A 21,570-nucleotide genomic window follows, 5' to 3' on the forward strand; every position below is an offset into this window, starting at 1 on the left:
TGATTATTATTTTTTTTTTAAATTATATTAAATTTTGGGTATTGCAGGTACATACTGCTCTCTTTACCCACTCAGTTTTCTTGTGGCATCACTAGAAATACCACCAAAAAAATCACAGAATCATAGGGGTTGAAAGGGGCCTCCAGAGCTCAATGGGTTCAATCCCCCTGCCAAAGCAGGTTCCTTAGGACAGAATCATGTCGGGATGTTACCCTAATCTAAACAATGAAATAAACTACTTAAAAATAAGGCACATTATTATTTTTTAAAAAGTGCTTGTATCAGTTTATTTTCCGCTGATTTTTAGTCCAACCTGGAACTGATGGGATTCACATACACAAAATTTGAGAAATTAAAAGTTTTAGGACTTTAATAAGGGAACAACCTGTAACACTTTTAACACATCCTCCTGTGTGTGACTGGAACTTTGATTTCCTACTAAATATCTGGGGGAGTAAAGTCTAGCAATAAGCAGCTGGCAATACTCCATGCTCATCACAATTTATGCTTTCAGGATAAATCAGTACTAATCAATAAATGACCTCAAAAGATTTGCTGCTGTGGTTTTTTCAAACAAGATGAAGTAACAACCTCTTGCACCTTGGGGCAGGGCATGCCTACTCATGGCACTATCACTTTTAGCCAGCTCAGAAAGTGGTGAGATCAGGACTCACAAATCAAATTATCTTAATGTTGATATTGCCCTAGGGCTCAGGGGGATTCCAGCTTGTTAAATTACTCTATTTCATACCAATTCTTTTAATCTCTTCCTTAAGGTAACGTATCCGTAACTGGACTAAGCAATGGGAGTAATACCTGCCTCATGTGGCTCATCTTCACGCTTTGCCAAGGGTGAATTATGTGTATGCTGCATACATTATTTGGTAGGGGGTTTTTTTGTTTTTTTAAAATAATGTAATATATATTTGAGAGAACAAGCTTAAGCAGTGTGCAAAGACCAGTGTTCTTAAGTTTATTTTGGAGCCTCAGATTACCTGGTACTTGTGCCACGTTACTTTTAGAACAAACAATTTTTGTTGGGGGTTTTGGTTTGGTTTTTTTAGGAGGTTTTGTTGTTTTCGGCGGCTTTTTGGGTTTTTTTTTAATTTTACATTACTCTCATTTTTAGAGAGTAATCAGCCTGACTGTAACTTGGTATGAAATATAAGAGCAGGTGAAAGGCTCCCGCATCTCTTGCTCTCCAGAGTAGTGAAGGAGAACAGCTCATTGAACAGAACCCCACAACCATGCAGACTTCTAGATTAAGCCCCACATGAGTTACTGTGGAGCTGAGAACAGGTCAGCCTGCAACAGGCTGGAGAAAAACCAGCAGAAGTCTTTACATCGTTCTGATGACAGTAACAATCTGTAAAAGCAACCTCTCAGCATCTTCTCCACTAACTGCAGTCCTGAGCAAAGGCTGTGGGTTGCGTGGTAGCGGTCCTAATACTGCAATGTAGTCCACTTGCACAATCCACAGTTACTCAGATGTTACACATCAAAGGAGATTTCTCTTTAAGAGAAGAGAGGATGCTTCACACAAAACTCCTAACCCTTCCACTCATTTGGTTTTGCTGAATTCAAAGTTTTGTGGAGACAAGAAGAGAGTATTATGAAATGATGCTGCCAGATTATCTTGTCTTAAAATCTAAAGAACTGAAGGAAGATCAAAAGGCTGCTTTGAATCTGAACAGAAACAAAACATGTTTAAAAATATAATGACATTATTCTGACTTAAAATAAACAAGCTGTGTTTTGACTGCTTTAAGAAAACTCTATTTCAAGGGATATTTTAAGTGATTTTGGAACACTTAAAAAAGCACAGCTCTTAACATTCACAAAGAGGAATAGAATTAAAAGTCAAAAGGTATAACCTGAGACTCCAACCTTGAGAAGGTGTTCCTGGCATAGTGCATAATGCTGTCAAAGTCATATGGCTCCCCAAGGGAGTTCACCTCTCCAGGCTCCATCTTCAAGAAGTTGTATTCCTGACCTACAAGTAATGAATAGTTAGAGTTTCTTTAATATCTTTTTTCATGAAGATAAAACCAAACCAGGAAAAGAAAAGCAACCAAGATCCCCACCTCATGTCTCAATGACATTTATAATTCTTAGCCCTTTGGGAGTAACTGTGCACTTTTACTACCCACGAGAGAAGACATGTCTTCCAAAACATACATCAGATTCCTCATATTCCTTTGGCTTTTAGAAAGCTTGTTCTCCTTCAACTAAGCCACATAAAAGCCCCACACATTACAGTGTACTTCATGTAGAATCCACTGGCTTGGTTCTCAATTCCAGAAATAAATAATTTTTGACCACAGAGACCCTGGAAGAACCCTCCTCATTGTAGGCTCATTGGACTCAACACACTAAAGAGACTTTGCTTCCAAGCCTCCACGTGATAAAAACACTACAAAGTCACAGTTTCAAGAGCCAGCTATGGCAACTTAATGAAAGCGGAAGAGGAACAAATACTTATACTCAGTTCATCATTCCAAACCAGAGGGTCTTTGTCCTAATCAGTATACTCTAAGAGATGCAAAACCCCCTTTATCAATTCACATTCACAGCTGTGTCTTGCAAAAACACCTGCAGTGGCATTAACATTTTATTAACCAACATCATTTGCAGAACAGAACCCAAATGTGTTGGTAGTCATCACTTCCTGATCCCTATTAGTGATCTGCAAAAGCTCCTGCCATGCCACAAGAAGTAGTTTCAGGCAGAAATTAGAGACAACTGAAAGGAAATAGCAGAAGGCTGAGGATGTCACTGCAGCTCATTGTCCCCAACACAGAAAAAAGCAAACAGGAAGAGCACACGTCCATGACAGATAGAACAGAAGGAATGCTTAGCTGCACCTGCCCTTTCAGGACATCAGAGACTTGTTGGGAGTGTGTATCAGCTGCCAGTTGTCTTCCAAGTCCTAGTTGAGGTGGCAAAGATTTATTGGATCTCAAATCTATTCTGTCTTAAATAATTTTCTATAGGAACAGACTCCAAGCCATCATTGGACAATTTCTGATTCCACCCCTCTTTGAGGGATGCACATTTATGAACACTGCAAATGATACATGCCTAGTTCCCCTTCCATCTTGTTCACCTGACACAAGTGTGGGCACACCAGCTAGACTAACAGAGAGATAACACTCATGTTATCTCAGGCTCCTCAGATGCTTTGTCTCAACAACACCTAGGTCACTAGCTAAAGCTGCAAGCTCTGTAGGGAACCAGTAGTTTGGAAATAGTGGGAACAGTGCCCATCTGTCAGAGATTCAAAATCCTCAGCTTCCCTTCCAGGTCTAAGCCTCTTGGTTAATAGCTAAAAAGGTCTTGACACGTTTCTACTTATCATTCAGTAAAGACTAGGAAAGAAAAGCCCTTTCTCAAACACAGAAAAGCAACTTTTACATAGCAATTTTCAGAGCAAAGTTTTCCTTCAAAGTTTTTGAGCATCTATCCTGGACAATATAATGCCTTGCTACTTTAGATCTTTAGAAAAGATTGCATTTTGGGAGCAGTATTTCATTTGGGAATCAGCTTGAGACCAGTCTGGATAAGAACACTAACAGGCATAAATGGTCATTTTGTCCATTCAGTACATTTCTGCTCTTCAGCATTCAGTTTTAAGAGAGAAAGGAACACCAATAATCATCAAATAGTGCCATCCCCACCCCATCTCCCAACCCCCCCCCAAAAAAAAAAACCCATAAAAAAACCCCATTCATCAGAATATCTCACCAGGCTGGATGTTTTCCCTAATGATGGTGACATGATCATCACGGTCTGGGCGTGTATGTTCGTGCCAAAACCCTATGACATGACCCAACTCATGGACAACTATACCAAATTTATCACAGTTCTTGCCAATAGATATAGCCTGAGGACCATTTCCCCTTCGACCCACATAAGAACAACACCTGCAATTAAAACACAAACACAGATTAAATTTTTCAGGCGTATCTTTACAAACCATATAGGAAATTCAGTTAAAATAAGAAAAAACATTATAGTAAAAAAAAAACCAGCAGGAAAAACGCACTATGCCATTTCTCCTAACTCTAGATATAGTGCAAGAACAACTTATTGCACAGAATAGCTAGTAAATAAAACATACAGGATTATTTATGCTTTATTCGGTGTCTTCTTAAAGGATGCTAGCTGCTATCAAACAAATTGTCATTCATGGTCTCATATCTCAGAAGGACCCAGGAACATCTTTTCAGCCAATGAATCAATGAACTTGACAGGAAATGTCACCTCCCCATGCATGACACCACTTTCTCACCCATACACACTGAAAAAGCACTCAGAGAAATGCAGAAAGCACAAGGCAAGGCAAGGTTTCTTCTGCGCCACGTTTCTGATGTATGCTCTGACAGCCCTCACCAGACTCTTGGTCACTCAGCTGAGATACGTTTCCTTTATTGTTATCTGAAAAGTCACCCTATCTCATTATTTCCATCCGTAAAGGTTGCAGGAATAATGCTAGGGAAATAGTAGTCCTTTAAGAGTCCCACTGCTGGAAATAGGGATAGACGATATCCTGAATGTGATGTGGAGTCCTGGGCTGCCACTGTGCAATCCCCATTTTTCGTTCCTCTGTATGTGGGTGGCGTACAATGTCATTTGCAACAATGGTGTATTAGGAGTTTGAATGCTCTGGGTATGTACAGACTGATTTTCTCCCACCCCTCGGTTTGTTTTGGGGTTTTTTTGGCAATAGGAACCTTAATCCCAGAACATTATATTTTCACGAGAAAAAAAAAACAACAAAAGCAACCAAAAAAACCCCAAACACCCTACTTTGCAACTGCTCTGATGTTCCATTCCTGTTCCACTGCACTTCCCTGATTCTGGTGTAAACTTACAGAACAGAGATGCCCTTGGTACTGTCAAGCATGTACCCGAGATGCCTGCTTTGTGGTTAGAAAAAGTTGTCTGCTGACTATGCTTGCAAAAGGGGAGAGAGTAAAGCAAATCCTACCACAGTGGAACACAACTTCAGGTTTCATAAGCTAATTCCCTGTCACCTCTGAAGATCTTAAATACTTCAAGCCACCGCCGACAGGTTTCCCGAGAGGAGCCTAATTTACTACCTCTGCAGCCCATCAGACAGAATGGAATCGCACCAAGCAGGTCACCTCTACCCTCTTCCTCCTCCCCCTTTAAAAAACCTCCACCCCAACAACAAACCCACCCCATGTTTTCTGATGCAACATTTACACAGCAGAACATATTTGGTCCTCGAAAAGGATGATGCTAACGTGGAGATTGATCCTACCCTTCATGTGCCCCTGGGGACAATGAAGGAAGAGCAGCCATGGGAGCAGTAGAGCCAACAATAGATCAAATCCTACAGATGTTTACTGATTTCTCCTCCTCAGGTTTTGTGGTGGCAGAGGGACCACTTGGCTTAGTTGGCTGGTTGGTCAGCCTTCACTGGAATTCTTCATTGATTTTTGTTAGCACCTAATACAAGCAGAATTTTAGATCACGAGTATTAGAGAAGTACAGCCATGGCTTTTCAGCTCAGGAACCCTGACATCAGCCAGTAGATAATGGGTTTGCACTAATAGTTAAAAGCAAGGATAGATGAATTAAAAAAAAAATGGTAATATATCCAAATTATAAAGGCCACAGAAATTACTTTATAGAGGAAAGCACTACTACAGCTGCCTAGGAGAACTGCATCAAGAATTTTGAATGTATCCAGTTCTCCATTCCATCCAAATTCTGAATTCCATCTAAGTTCCACTGAGTCCTGCAAAACAGGCACTCAACACATTTGCGCGCTCCTGTTTAAAACCCAGAATTCAATTTGTAATTCAAAATCTTTATGTTCTGAACACAACACATGACAGCAGTGCCAGAGACTGATGCAAAGAAAGTTAGGATAGTTATGCATAATTATGAAAAGGCGGAAGAAATCGTTTAGTTGAAAACTGCTTAAAAACTTCTGCTGAGCCGTCACGTTACCGACCGTGCAGAAACTCCAGCAATGAGAAGCTGCACAGCAGAACTAAATAACCTTAATCAATATTTATCACTTAAAGCAAATCGATATGTTGTTAAGACTGCAGGCAGTAGACTGTTTAATAGAAATTCAGTAGTTTTAACAAGTTTTTGTTCCTGATTTCACGCACATTACACGCTTCAACTACCAAAGGCATATTTGGTGGCTTAAAAATTTCCACAGATTTTCAGTATAATTTTTGCATAGCAGTACTTGGGAGAGAAACAGAGAAAAGAGAAAAAGTGAACAAAATAATAAATAATTATTCCAAATAGTACCCTCTGTGATGTCTCCAGCTCTGCTTTTATTGACATCGTTCACAACAAGGGCAAAAGAACAGAGCAAGAATATAGCTACAGTCTGTCTCTTCCTGCCATTTTTACTTCATCTGGACAAAAAGGTTTAACCTTCTAAGGTTGAGGACTGTATCCTGGAAAAGGTCAGGGAAGAGCTGTGCAATAGCAGAACAACAAGATGGCTAGTATAGCAGATGAAGTTATTTACATAATCTGTTTTTAATAAGAAAATATGGTAAATAAATAACTAATCAACCAATTTGCCAAACACAATTAACACCACCAAAAATGTGATTGTTTCTCAAGAACAGAGTGCTTAAGATCACTTCTGTATGCTTTTAGCAGTACTTCATAAATCAGATTTTTAGGTCTTTGGAAAAAAAAAAATTACTATTACAGTTGTAAAAAGAAGGGTGGTTGGACATTATAAAACACGTGCAGTGAATCTGGGTACCTCATCTGAAACATTTGAAAGACATTTTCTTTCAGAAGGAAAAATATTATCTACAATCTTTTTAGAGAATATTCCTCTAGATTCTCTAACGCTGAGCACCCGACACAGAGAATTATTGTTTTAACACTAGCCTTCTAACAACAAGCAGCCAGATGAGTACAGTAATTCCCTTACACTGGTTCCTTGAAATATATTGAGTACTGCCCAGAAATTATAAACAAAATTATTGTTTCTTTAGACACCAAAGAAAATCAGAATTAACACCACACCTCAAAATGACTGCCACAGTGCATGCTCTCGGAGGGTCACTGGGATTTGCTTTGTCACATTAAGCACCAGACTGGCTTAAGCTACAGGATTCTGATCACTTCAACAATTGCACTGAATCAAAGGGTAACAAAGCCCAAAATAAGTAAATAAATCTAGGAAAGAAATTTATTCGCAGTATCATAGGTTTGACCCCCAGGTGTTTGGCAAAAGGCCAAGACCCCTGTGCCCCCTAAATTGAGTCAACTGGTGGCCTTTAAAGCTCCTCATCTCTTTAATCTTTATTACTCCAGACAACAGTTGGAGACAGTAACTATTTCTGACTCTCTAATTCCATTTAATCAGTCTAGCTGACCAATGATGGCAAGCGAAGATCAGAGAATGACAGAGAGAAAGTGAAATGTTTCCAACAGTACTCTCATTCTTCTACATAATACAGCTACTGTCAACAATGTTCTTAAATTAATGTGAAGGAAGAGAGAATCAGTGTCAGTCAATACTGCACTTTTTAAAAAAGCTGTGCTCTTCAGAACATGATAACACAACAAACCTCAGAGACCACAACATCTGCTTGCCATGGCACTAACTGTATGAAGTTGTGGGTGAAAAACTGCAGGGCCTTGTAGGCAAACTAGGACCGCACAGCATCACATAGCAAGGGAAGGAAGTTCACAACTTTCTTCAACAAAAAGAGCTTTTTTTCCTCAGTGAAAACACACCTCTTTCAGTCACAAATGTAACTCGTGTTGTACAACAGAAAGAATGGCTATGACCTGGTTTGATCAGTTTGCTTATTGTCAGGGATCAATATAGCTGCAGTTACCAAATATTCCAATTCATTGTCCTAAGAGGATCTGTTGGAATGGCAGAAGTGGCTACTGCTGCTTCACTTGCTCAATGGAAACCGCCATCCCAGCCTTACAAAGAATGGCTAGCTGAGTCCATTCCTCAGGAAGCAGCTTCCTATCCCTGAGTATTAGCACAAATAACCCCTCATTTGGTTTTATGATTATACACTGTGGTTTAGACCTTGGCAGCTTGGTCACACCCATCCTGCAGGACACGCCACAACCAGCAGAGAAGCCGAGTCAACTGCTGTGGGCAGGAAGAGTGCCAGCCTCCAGAGCTAATCACCACCTGAGAGCATGAGTCAGACCTAAGGCCAAGGGGGTTTTATCATAACTCTGAATTTCTTCTCATTCCACAGAAGTGACTGAGTATCTTTCATAACACGCAATCCTTCTTAAAGCCAAAGAATACTGCGGAAGTATGCCCCAGGCAACGGATTTACCTGTTTCACCAACCTAGAGAGCTTGCCTGTAATGTCTATTAAATATGTCAGCAAGTTGAAAAAAACCCAAATGTTATAACATTCAGAAGCTGTTTCGTCTACAATGTTTGGGGAAGCACATGAAAGAGATTTGATTTTCCTGTATCTCAGACAGCTTTGTCAAATACCTATACAAGGCAACACAGCAGTGACTGAATTAAGTCATCTAAAGTTTGTCATAAAAATTACTTCTTCTAGTAGATAGCAAAAACTGCCTCAAAGTCATAGACTCTCAGAATCACAGAATGTGTAAGGTGGGAAGGAAACTTTAGATGTTATCTAGCCCAGTCTCCTGCAGTGAGCAGGGACATCTTCATTTGATCAGGTCACTCAGAGCCCCAGCAAGCCTGACCTTGAATGTCTCTAGGGATAGGGTCTCTACCACCTCTCTGGGCAACCTGGTCCAGTGATCCACCACTCTCATTCTGAAGAGCATTTTCCTAATGTTCAACTTAAATGTCCCCTTTTCTAGTTTAAAACCATCACCCCTCGTCCTATCATTCCATGCCCTTGAGAACAGTTCTTCCCCAGCTTCCCTACAGACACCTTTCAGGGACTGGAAGGCTGCTGTAACACTTCCCCCAGAGCCTTCTCTTCTCCAGGCTGAACAAGCCCAACTCTCAGCCTGAAGTCAAATCAAAGGCGTGCTGAGATATCAGAACAATATGACTAATTGTTCACTTTTTGTCTCACTGCAGAAAAAGAAACTTGATCTCGCACTCAGTAATATTTAAGAGCACATCACTAGGGGCCATCCCAGTTTGCTGACCCCTTTCTGAGTTTTGCATGCAGAGAAGTATATTGACTTCTCTTGAGGCAACAAACATAAGGGTGGAGAAGCAGTAGGGAACAAAGAATGTTTTGAACCTGTTAACTAATTAGATTTACTTGCCCTAATCAACTGTCTGCAAAAATACTTGCTGTCACAGATATTAATGCCAATGTACACTGCTTTGGTAGAAAAACCATAAACATTCATATCTTAATACTATATTTTTGTTCTTACATCTGCAGCTAATGGATAAAAATGACTTAGTAATCACAAAAACTCTGATTACTAATTAGTGCTTCAGTTGTACTAAGAAACAATACTTCAATAATTATTTGTTCTTAAAATCAGGCTAAATAAACAGGATGTGATGACAAATAATCATTAAGACAGATGAAATAATTCTGGTGGGAAGGAGGGATTCAGCTGAAATGCTTCTGACATTTTTCCATACAAGCTGCCCATAACAAAACCCCTGGAGAACCCTGATATAAAATGGGGTATAAAGCTGTCTGGAATAATCTATGAAGTGAAGATAGATAAGATGCTCTTTAAACTTGCAAGTTGATAAAGACTGCTAAGTAACATAAAGACAAACCTAGAACTGATAGCACCTTTAACAGGTTAGAGAAGACCTTAAAAGGGAAATACAAAATTATTTGGTGTCCTGAGATGTGCAAAACAAGGTGCATGCTGGAGGCAGTGCAGGGTGTCCTCAGTGCTCTGGCTTTTCTTTGGAGTCACATCCCAGACAGCCAAAAGCTGAACCTGGCCACTATTGAGAAACTGGGAAGTATCACGCTTAGGTACCCTTTTGGAAAGGAGAGGCTACATTGGCTCTGCAGAAGAAATGATTCATCTGGATAAAGATGCCCTAGTTTCAGATACTAAATTTCAAGAAAGATGCAGACTAGTTGAAAAGAATCTCAAAAAGAAGAACAATGTGATCAAAGGCCTAGAAAACATGACTTACTGGGAAAGATTAAATGAATTGAATGTTCTCTAGCCTAAAAGAAAATAGAATTGAGGATGGATGTAATAATAGTCCCTAAGTTTAGATTCCTTTAAAAAAGAAAGGAGTAATTTATTTTCTATGGCCATGGCTAACAGGAAAAAAGTTAATGCACTGTAATTTCAGAAGAAATACTTGGTTTAGCTAAGACCAAAACTGCTTCCCCTAACTCCCAACATTTCTTGTATTAGGGATAGTGAAGCGATGCATTTTCTAGCAGACTGTGAAGTATTTCTTTCTGTGGGATTTTAGAAACAAGCTAGATGAGCATGTATCAGCAATGGCTTAGGTATGGCTGCTTCTGCCTTAGGAATACATTAGACACCTTTCTGCGATCCCGTGCCGTCCTATGGGTCTGTGATAATCAAAACCTATCTCGTTCATTCCTGGCACATAAAATCTCAGCTTTCAGAAGGTCACACATCTCTGATAACCAGATGCTATATTTCAAATACACTTCTTTCATCACTGTCCTTTTGGGATGAGCCCAGGAACTGCTGCAAGTAGTAACGCCTTATGCTCCTTCAAAAAAACCTGTGATGTTTACGTCTCCACAGCACTTCATTTGCTACTGTGTTAATGCTGTCATCTGAGACGTTTGTAGACATTGCCATCTGAATTTCAACATTTCTATGGCTGCATCCTCTTTCTGATTCATTAAATAAGTTATGCTCTGAACAAGCGCTCTTTGGGGCAGCATTTAGCTGTTCATGTGAACGGCACGATGCACAATAAAGCATCCCTCATCTGGGACTGTTAACTGCCGTGGCACTGCAAACAATAATGACACAATGTGATAACAAAACAACACAGCAGGGCGCTATGGGAAAGAACCGAGATTCGTTTCAAAGCGACTGGCCACGTAGCAGAAAGTGTCTGCAGATGGTTTGGTGTCACTTTCCTCTGGGCTCTTTCCATGGAAAATCCTGCAGCAGCACTGTACACTGGAAAATATACCTCCTGATTTCTCTGTCACTTCCTCAAGTGGTTGATGGGTTCAGGGCCCCCCAAAACATCATTCAACCACCTCTTCTGTTCAGCCTGGTTGTTTTTGTCACTGGTGTATGACTCCTCCTCATTTTTATTTTAAACTTGTTACAGCCTTTGTAAGCTGCCTGCAATTTTAAAAGTACTTACCAAAAAAGCCAACCACTAATTGTAAAAGATAATGATGACATTGAAGGTAGATTAAACACTGATTACATTCCATCCTTCTGCTTCAAACTGGTTATAATCCAGCCTTCACCCTAAAGTGACTTGATCTCATGAAGCATCTACCAGCCTAAGGGACAGTGCTTAGGCTAGAGATTTCCTATCACTTGGCTTTGGGCACTTCAAAGTCGTAGAATTTACTTTTCAAGATCTCTGTAGACCTCCCCATACTCCTCTTTTTAAAGGTCCTGAGACATCTTATCTTCCTAGGTCTGCTGTTTAAATTCAGATTGCTTTCTACCTCTGTGGGTGCAGGGAACCATCACGATTATTCTGTGCTTCCCATTTCTCTTCCAGCTGTATGCCAGTATCCCCAGATCCTATGCTACGGGCTAGACTGGTAACTGGAATAACAGTCATGCTGGTTCAGAACAGAAGTCCGTTCCATTTGGCACCATTTCTAACAGGGTTTTACGTCAGACCTATGACAGGAGAGTTTGCTGGTGCTCCCACAGAATAAGCTCCTCCACTGCAAATATCTGTGGCTCATAGACTTCCCAAGGCAAAGACCTTTCCTAAAACAGCCTACAAGTGAGTGTTATCACCATGTGCAATGCATTAAGAAGAATGTCAGGGACAATTTAAACAGGTGAAACATGAAGTCTACATGTAATTGTATGGGTGATAGTCAAGTATGTTCAGGATGATTCCTACAAGGCAAGGAGGTCCCAAAACTTCTTCTCACCACCCTAGCCCATAAAAAAATCCAAAACTAGGCTTGCAAAGTTTTCATTGATCAGGAAATCTGTGACACTGAGCTGCTCACTGTGGAGCCTACAACCCAAACAGAAGGTGAATTATCAGAAGTCCAGCACAGGTGTGAGTGCTCTATTTGGGACAGGAAAAGAGTGGGCTCAGGAAGCTGACAGACCACTACGTAAAATTAAGAATTCTGAGTGGAATAAACAACAAGCATAGCTGACCAAAGCACTTCCAAGGAGAAATATCTGAAGACGGAACGCAGTGATTAATGGGAAACTGCACTAATGAGCAATAAAATCTGTACCAAAATCTGTTCACTTTTACAAATCAGCGACCTGGAGGAAGGAATTTGCAAAGAGTTATGAATTTGATGAGCAAACAAACTCACTGGACAAGGACAGTCCAAACATATGAGAGTTAGAATTACAATTAAGCTGGAAAAGAAATATGGGATAGAAGTCCATACATAATTCAGCACTAAACATGTGACATGAAGAAAGCTAAGAATAAACAAGCAATAAGCCTGAAACACCTTTAAAACAATGCATATAAATATTAAAAATATATCAGGAAGCCAATATAAAAGTCTCATACCTACGTGTATATATATAGCAAGCTCATTTTACCCAGAAACAGACAAAAGGGATGTAACTTCAAACGCTGCTTCCAACAAAACTGAAGCCAACCAGAACACAGGCGTCATTCAGCAGTGGCAGCTATTGATATGTTTTGCTTGCTCTGACGGCAAAGCTGACAAGCACCAACGCGGACCGCGCGAGCGTGTCACCACGCACAGGCACTTACCCGCACGGCCGGTAAGTGAACACGATGTAGCTTTCTTCATCGCTTCGCTCGATAAACGTAACGCACGTGTACTTCTCCCAGTGCCGCATCGCCTGTTTGAACATGGCACGCTGGGTGCCTAGAAGAATAATCGTATGAGATTAGTTAAGAGACGTTCCTAACTGCCTCCTGTTACTCAATATCAGATTTCAATACTGGGAATATAGTTCTGGATGGAGCCACTAGATCATCAAGACCCGTGTCCTGGTAGTTCTGTGTGCTGCCAGATCCCAACCGAAGGGACACCCAGACCACCAGCTTGTCCTAACGTATCCGCATGCAAGGGGATCAACGCAGTCAAGGCATTTGATTTTAATAATGTGGTTTTGAGCAAGGGCCAGTTTCCATCTCTTTGCATCAAAATCCTTTAGAAATCAAGTGTTCCACCAAAGGGGGGAAATACTTAATTTGGTAGAGCACTAAATCCATAGTTGTTTTAAAAAATGAGAAACACGTTCAGAAACAATCAGAACTGCACTCCAGATGCAGAAGCAGCCAGGCCAGCTCTCACCACAGAGCACAAAGCCAGCTAGAACACAGTACTTCAGACAGTAAAGCGATGTCATTTCATTGCTTGACAGAAGACAAGACTTACTAACTTAGAGGCTGCATCTGAGAATACAGCCGTGTTGCTCCTGAGCTGCAAATCCACAAAGAACAATACTATTTTACCTGAATTTGCTAGCAGAAATCCATCCACCCTGCAGACTTTTGCAAAAACCCATGCTACAGCATAGGATGATTAGAAAAACCCCAACCAAACCCAAAACCAAGCACGCACAGAACATAACAAAACCGAAACTCTCAACAAAATAAAACAAAAAAAACCCCCAAACTTTCTAAAATTTAAAGAGAACAAAACCTCGAAGTTCAAAAATAGCAAGTACAAATTGTGTCAGAATATCAAATTTCAATGTTATTTCATCCCATCTTGCCCTTTTATCTGCAAGCAATGTTTTCTGGCCTTTAGAATTTATCTTTCATTATGAAAAAGGTAAAATGTTTAACATGATACACTTTCATTTAGTTTAGTACTGCTCTTCCAGAAGATGGTAATCTTACAGCAAAGGTCATATTTGGTATAGTACTCTGTAAACAGCCACAGTCAAGCTTTTCCTTTGGATATCAGCTTGACAGTAATGAATCTACACAGTCTGTGGATGTTCGCATGTTCCTTTTGATTCCCAGTATTACTATGCACAATAAATGCTACTACAGATCTTTTCCTACCCACCGTTGCTTTTCTCCCTCATGTTTTGTTTTCAGCTGCCCCTCACACATCCACACTGATACCACTCTATTTCTATTTTTCAGGAACAACAGATTTTTTTAACCTCTTTCTACAGTTTTCTCCCAAGAGTTCTGTGCCTACCCAGCTGAAATCCAAACCGAGGAATTACAAAACACAACTGAGCCAGTTTGCTGAGTGGAATCTTTTTAGCAGAATATATGTCACACCAGTTAAATTAACTGTATTCTTGTGCTAAATATCCAGATTTTTTAAAACAATCCCTGACATTCTGTATCTTAGGCTCTTGAAAACCAGTGCGCAACAAGAAATACTAACAAAGAAAGGAGCCTTCTCATTCCAAAACATCACTCCACATTCTTATTATGTAGTTTGCCTTTTGGAATATTTTTTGGAAGTATGACTAATATTTTCAGAGCAGATGTACTTTAGGCCTGATCCAACAGAAAACTCTTCTACTGACTTACAGAGTATGACTTGACTTAAAAGAAAAAAAAATAAAAAAAGACAAATAAAAAAATTTCTACTCATTCTCCCCATTCAAAACACAAACCTTACCGGTGAAATTTCCGCCTATTACATACGGAATGACACCCCCTGGCCATATTCTTTCTGTTCGGGATGTAGCGGCTCTGGGAAATCGGTTTTTCTCATTTTTCCCTGAGAATTTTACAGTACTTCTTCCTTTAGATGTATTATTTTGCTCAAAGTCTGTAACAATAATTAAGGCACTGAATGAGAGATCGCACACAGACACAAAAAAAAGAAAACAATTCTTTTCCAGCAGGTCAAAGTCAGATGATTTCTTTATGCCCTTTAAAAGCAGGGCATTGTTATGCAACAGACTATCATGATTTAGTTTTCAGAGCAATGCAGGAAATTAAGAAACTAAGGAATCTAAACTCTAACCATTTTTCAAGCATATTTATAGCAACAATTTCCACTTATATTTATCAACTTGAAGGCAAATGACATCATCATTACCACCCCACTCTCTTAGTTTTGGTGGGGTTTTTCTAGGAAAGTAGAATTTTTCCATTGAAGAAGGAAAGACTTTGGACAGATCGATCAGTAATCAAGGCATTCACTGTCCCTTTTCATTTTTACTGTAGGATCTGGAAAAGCAAGTGCACGAGCATCCTTAAAGCGCTAAACAAAAAGAAGTCTGGGAAGCATTACACTGGCTTTCATTTGCAAAATTAAAAGGGACAAACTATTTGAGAAGTTGTACACACACGGAGAAAGTCAGAGATGGTCGTTTCTCCCTCCCATCTCCATTACATGTAGCTGTAACCTGTAAATACTTTTGCAGATGAAAATGGGATTTTCATTTTGATAGGAACCCTACAACACTTCGGGGGACAAACACACATTTGTCATAGACGAGCTTTTGGAACTGTACGGGTAAGTATCCTTATAAGATTTTCTTTTCAGAGATATTACCACCATTCACCCCTTTAGAGGCAAATCTTTCCCAAATCAGAGGAGGACAAGGATAGTTAGACAAGAACTTGCATGCCCGAGCAGGTGCTTCTCCTGAACCCATTTATCAGTCAGAATGCACATCAAGGCAGCTGATTAAAATTGGTCACTTGAAAGGCAGCCAACAAATCCTGCTCAGTGAGGCTGAAGTCGTACTCCTCACTGAAGAGTACAAAGTCCCCTCTGAGATTACTCCCTGGGACACCAATCCCACTTAAATTTAACACCTGTGCCAGAATTAGGGAGGATTCATGGGCAGGAGCAAGGTATGCTACCTTGGCAGCACCCTGGGGCTGGGAGAGCCACAGGAGGAAGAAAGGTAAGAGGCTCCAGCAGAAAGCAGGGAGAAAGCTCTTGGAACCCAAGGAAAAAAGCCTACCTTTGAAACAGCTACCACTAACACGTAACTGGAATTGTATCAAGAAAGATACAAAAAATTTCAGGGTTTTAAAATACACTCAGGCAAACAAAAAACTTATCCTTGTAAATAAACGTAATTTAGGATCACACAACAGTCTACAACACAGGTAAAACAATACTGCTACACTTAATACACAGTCATTACTGAATAACATCACATGTTAATAGAAGTGCTTTACCACTCAAAATTCTTTTCAGCAACTTTCTTTTGAACTTGACTTAAGAAATTTCTGCCAAGTTGCATGCAAAAACAACAAGAACTTATACAATACTAAAGCTGTAATTCCCTTGTAAAGAGTGGAGATCTGCAAAGACAGTAACTGTGCTCTGGTTAATCTCAGAAGATACGCAGTCCTGTATTTAGACATCACAGTGTGTCATTGCAAAACAGTTTCACGTATTTTCCTCTTTGAGGTTGAGGTTTCATGACATTAAAGTGATGTCTCCGTGTGTCAAATATGGTGAGTAAAGTCAACTGGTATTCATGGGGTTGCACAGCTCGCTGAATTCAACTATGCTCACATTGACAAGGGCGTATTAGTATAAAAACCTGTTAGTTCAGCATAACACACCATCAATGCTTCCAACACAGTATGAATCATCAGAATGCCCCAACTTGATCTGGGGTGGGGGAAAGGCGTGACATGAGCAGCTACGCAGCACAGCCTATCTGTGCTGAAAACTCATTGTACTGGCACCAGTACAATGAACACAGCTGTAGGAAAAAGCTAAGGAATTTTTCATATGAGATTTAAAACTACGTCTTTTACCTTCCAGACTTGATGCTGCAAAGAGACCTCTAAGAAACTGCAACAAAGAGCTAATCTCTTCATTACTAGCCCTGTGCAATTTGTTTTGTAGGGAGGTTTTATGCCAATAGTAATACAGAGAGGCTTTAAAGTGTTACAGTACTAGCATAATTAACGTTTACGATACATTATCACATCAGGCAAACTGCTAATTTAAACAGTGAAAATACCAGAGCCAAATCTTCTTATCCTGTCTATAAGCTGATAGAGGGCACCTCGTTTTTTTGATATTCCATGCTCTCCAAAGCCACCTTTAAAAAGAAAAGGAAAAAAGGTAATTTTAAAAAAGTTAAAGACATGGAATCTTACACCTACAGCAACTATATCACCTGGAGAGATTAGAAAATACTCCATAAAGACTGCTAGGTGTCTTAAAGGAAGTTTACCACTCATCAGTGACTTGCATACAAATTCTTCAAGTACTCTTGATGGTGAAATAAAAACATATTTTTAGCTGGAAATTTTTCTAATATGCATTCCAGAATGTAAGCCAACACGTCTTTGTTTTTCAGACAAGACATGACAATTACATCATCTAATTATTATTTGGAGCTTTTTTTTCTGCCTGGTGACCTTGACATCCTCAGAGCCATATTGATTGACAGTGAAAAGCCTCACTTGCACAGAAATTTCCTGAATGCATGCCATAATCTTTTCTCTTCAAGCAAGGGGGAAGAGGGAAAGCAAACACCCCAAGTTACATCAGAAAAAAAAACCCAAACCAATACAAACTTAATATGCCTGATTTTACCACAAGAGATTTGTTTTCCTTTGTCAGCATATAAATAGGTATCAGTGCACTCTAAAGGCACTGAAGCATCCCATGTCAGTGTGCGTTGCAGTAAGAGCTCACTGACATGTATATGTGCGTGTATCTATATATATGTATCTGTCATTTCAGCACTTAAGAGCAAGAAAAGCTACACTGTTAAGCAGTTGATTTTAACATGATTTACTGCGTACATTTGATGGATCTGCCACATACTCCCTTCACGTACAATAATTTTCAGGCTCTAAGTGCCTTTGCATACCCCAGGGAACCAGAAGAAAGACTAATGCACTGATAATAGTGTACTAGTCAATAAGGCATTCAGAATTGTTCAGAAAGGGTTTTTTTTCAGAAGTTTGGAGTAGGTTGTCTTTTAAAATCCAGTTTCCATTATAGGACAAGAGTTTTCAAAATACAAAGTAAGGACAGAAATAAAAGCCCCCAACCACTACTAAAAAGAGCTTTCCCAACTCCCCATAAAAACTTTCAATATATGTGTAGAAAATATATTTACTGAACAGCAACTTAAAATCATATAGGAGTTGGACTCTACGATCCTTCTGGGTCCCTTCCAAATCAGGAGATTCTATGTTTTTATGTTACATATGAGAAAATTCCATAAAAGGCAAGTGAGTGTGGCTGCTAAGTGAGTAACAGCGTGCCTAATTATTTGGAATACACTGTCACATAGTTGCTGGCTCCCTTGAGAAAAATTTCCCAAATTTTTTAAAACATTTTAGATAGATGAGGTAACAGTCCAGCACACTCCTTCCCAACAAGTTCCATGGTAACTCTAACATAGAGGGAATAGAACGACTCCGTTCCTTGTATTGATCATCAGTAATGTAATCTTATCTCATGTTAACATTTCTCTTTTGTAAAAAAAAAAACATATGGCTGAAGGTTCCAAACATTTAAAAAAAAAATCTAAAAGGCATCAACTGTTGCAGGCATAACTGAAAAAGCAAAGAAGCCGTTATTTCAGTAAAGTAACTTATACTATAATTATTCCTAGGAAAAAATATTCAACTCATTTCTGTTAACATAGCCTGTGTGTTCCATTTAGAGAAAAAGTGAGACAGAAAAAGAACCTCACATAACTATTATGTTTAATATTAATAACATACAGCTTTGCCAAGCAACAGTCTCAAAAAATTCTTTTGTAAAGAAGAATGTTTTCTGCATCTTCTCATACCTCAGGCAGAAGCAGCAGGATACTTTGGTCAGTCTGGACTCATAATAATACACACAGAACAATTTTATGAGCTTTACTGTTGTTTCTGTTTGCAAAGATTACGTGCAATGCTCGGACAAAATGACACACAGAACGACAGCGCCAGACTGAGAAGCTCACAGATTAAGTCTCTGACCCTGCAAATCCAAGAGGATAATCCTCACCAACAGAAGCAGTCACATAATGTGAGTCAGAGCCAGCGAGCCTTGGGATCCTTAAGTAGTAGTTGCAATGAAAAATGCAACTCTGCAACTCTGGATACCCAAGTACCCAACCCTCCTTCCTGATGTCACCTTTATCTTGTGAAAGCCAACAATGGAAAGATCTCCGAAATGAAGCTTGTAATTAATTGCCATTTAGTCTGTAACTAAAGGCAAAATATTTGTTTTCAATTTTATAGACATCTTCCATTCTTTTTCCAGTTGGTATCTACTACCAACTAGTTAGCTGCTGCCAATGCACTCTTTTGGAAAGTAGAAGGGAGAAAAAGAACAGTTTCCAAAACCAGGCTAAACTCATTTATGGACAAAATGCCGTATGGATGTGAAGTGCAAAATTGGGTTTTCCACCTCTGTTCTTAGATCAATCGAGAATGTTGAGGCTTCACTGCGAGCCTTACAAAATCATCAAGAGAGTTTATTCTCAGCTAACCATTGTGGTTGCATTGATTCTTCTTGTACAATAAAAGGTAGAAAAGTGTGTAAATATCTTGAATAGGACACTATCCGCACAGACAGAAAAGGCACAAATCTTGGCAGGTAAGGAAAGAAATTTAAATAACAGACTATTGGATATTATTTTAAAACAGCTTAGAAATGTACATTCTTTCCATGAAAACTGACAACAAAAAATAATGAAGCTGTTTAAAAGAAAAGAATTGAAAAGCAAGAAGCAGGAGAGTCAGCAGGCCAGACTGCATTCACTTTAGGGGAAATGACCGACCTTGCTCTCTACATTTTGTCAGCAAAACTAGCACCTGAAATACCTCCAAAGACAATGAAAAGTATTTGTTTCAGGGAAAGGGGGGCAGGGAAATCTCTGACTCTATTTTAATTCAGAAACTATCAAATGTGTACCTGCCTTGAAAAAACAAGTGGCTTTAAAAGGAGAGAAAATAACTTTTCGTGTTTTATAGAAATAATCTAATCACACTATTTAACTAGGAAGAGTAAAAGTACTTTAAATATATCAGCATTGAAAGGTTGAATTGAAAATTACTTCGTTGATCTGAAAAATTCCTTTCTGATTATTCAGAGTGGTCCTTATTGCATACATCAGGAATCAAGTTAACAGATGCACAGTTCAGAAACATACATAGGAGGCTTAATAGAAAATAAATTTCAATTATGCATTTATACATTTTCTAATAGCATTTTTTCTACCCTTTTCCTAAATTACTTGGCTTTTTGGTACCATAACCTGAACATTTACAAATGAATTTACAGATCAGAGCCTGAGAGCATAGGTATTTTTAGACATTAGTTACACATCCATTTAGACCATGGATAGATCACAAACATACATATATAAACTCACAGAGTGGTTTGGATTGGAAGGGACCTCAAAGATCACCAAGTTCCCACCCCCCTGCCATGGACAGGGACACCCCCACCAGCCCAGGGTTGCTCAAGGCCCCATCCAACCTGTCCTTGAACCCTGCCAGGGATCCAGGGGCTGCCACAGCCTCTCTGGACACCCTGTGCCAGGGCCTCCCCACCCTCACAGTAAAGAATTTCTTCCTAATACCTAATCTAAATTTACTCTCCTCCTTGTCCTATCAGTACATGCCCCTGTAAGAAGTCCCTCCCCAGCTTTCCTGTAGCTGCTTCAGGGACTGGAAGGCTGCTGTAAGCTCTCCCCAGAGCCTTCTCTCCTCCAGGCTGAAGAAGCCCAACTCTCTCAGCCTTTTGATAGGAAAGGTGCCCCGGCCCCATAATCAACTTTGTATTTACACATAAACAATACTTTTTTATCTATCTGTTTGAATACCCAAATGCCTGTGTTGATTGGATTGCAGCTTCTGGGACTATGTTAGGAACAGCAAATAAACATGCATCAAAATGTCAGACATATAGCTGCTTTTTGGACAAGGCAAATTCTAAGAAGGAAGACGTGTTCTTGTGTTGCTTCTAGATCTGGGTACAGATCTGGATGGAACTAAAAGAGCAGAAGGGTGTAATTCAAGGCTCCCAGTCTCAGGTCCAGGTTTCCATGTATGCTCTCCATAGGGTATTTGGGCTCTGTTATTAGAAACTTTCAGCAACTAAAGCAAAGCTTTATACAACTTCCTTTCCCACATGACCACCTGCAGAGTGGACTTCTGGTTCCTGACATCTGCTCTTCAACTGAGCAAGGTATTTTTAATCAGAAATACCGGGATAAAACTAAAATTCTAGCTCTTCTCTTTCTTTCCCTAAAAGCAAGTTTAGACCCATTCTTTAGTAACTTTTTAAAGCATAAAATAGTATCACCCAAAACATTATAGTGACTTTCTATACTTAAAAACAGAGATTGCCTTCTATGCACAATGAGAGAGAGAAAAAAATAAGTTAAAAGCAAGCCTAAAATACCATACCTGTGTTATGGCCAAGTCTTTCGTTGGAGTGCTGCGTAAGGTCAATTGTCCTGTCAATTTGAAATATTTTTAAGTCTTCATCATCTAAGGCAATATCTCCCCAAAAGACAGCTTTAAATAAAAAAGAG

The 21,570-nt window shown here is 39.5% G+C and overlaps 1 protein-coding gene across 3 annotated transcripts in view; it reads right to left on the bottom strand.

Moving 5' to 3' along the window:
- The window catches only part of TLL1 (tolloid like 1), a gene marked incomplete at both ends in the record, with an annotated part of 126,930 nt that overhangs the window by 49,530 nt on the left and 55,830 nt on the right, over positions 1–21,570 (bottom strand). For 2 of the 3 annotated variants that reach the window (XM_084266795.1, XM_084266794.1), the window contains 6 exons: positions 1,888–1,993; positions 3,745–3,923; positions 12,866–12,983; positions 14,712–14,864; positions 17,035–17,115; positions 21,443–21,553. In XM_084266795.1, coding sequence (XP_084122921.1) covers positions 1,888–1,993; positions 3,745–3,923; positions 12,866–12,983; positions 14,712–14,864; positions 17,035–17,115; positions 21,443–21,553 — 748 coding nt within the window. Of the gene's footprint in view, positions 1–1,874; positions 1,994–3,744; positions 3,924–12,865; positions 12,984–14,711; positions 14,865–17,034; positions 17,116–21,442; positions 21,554–21,570 lie in introns of those variants that run through there. The other variant, XM_084266796.1, reaches the window with a different exon arrangement.

Source organism: Gallinula chloropus, assembly GCF_964237585.1.
Source record: "Gallinula chloropus genome assembly, chromosome: 7".
Taxonomy (NCBI): Eukaryota; Metazoa; Chordata; class Aves; order Gruiformes; family Rallidae; genus Gallinula; species Gallinula chloropus.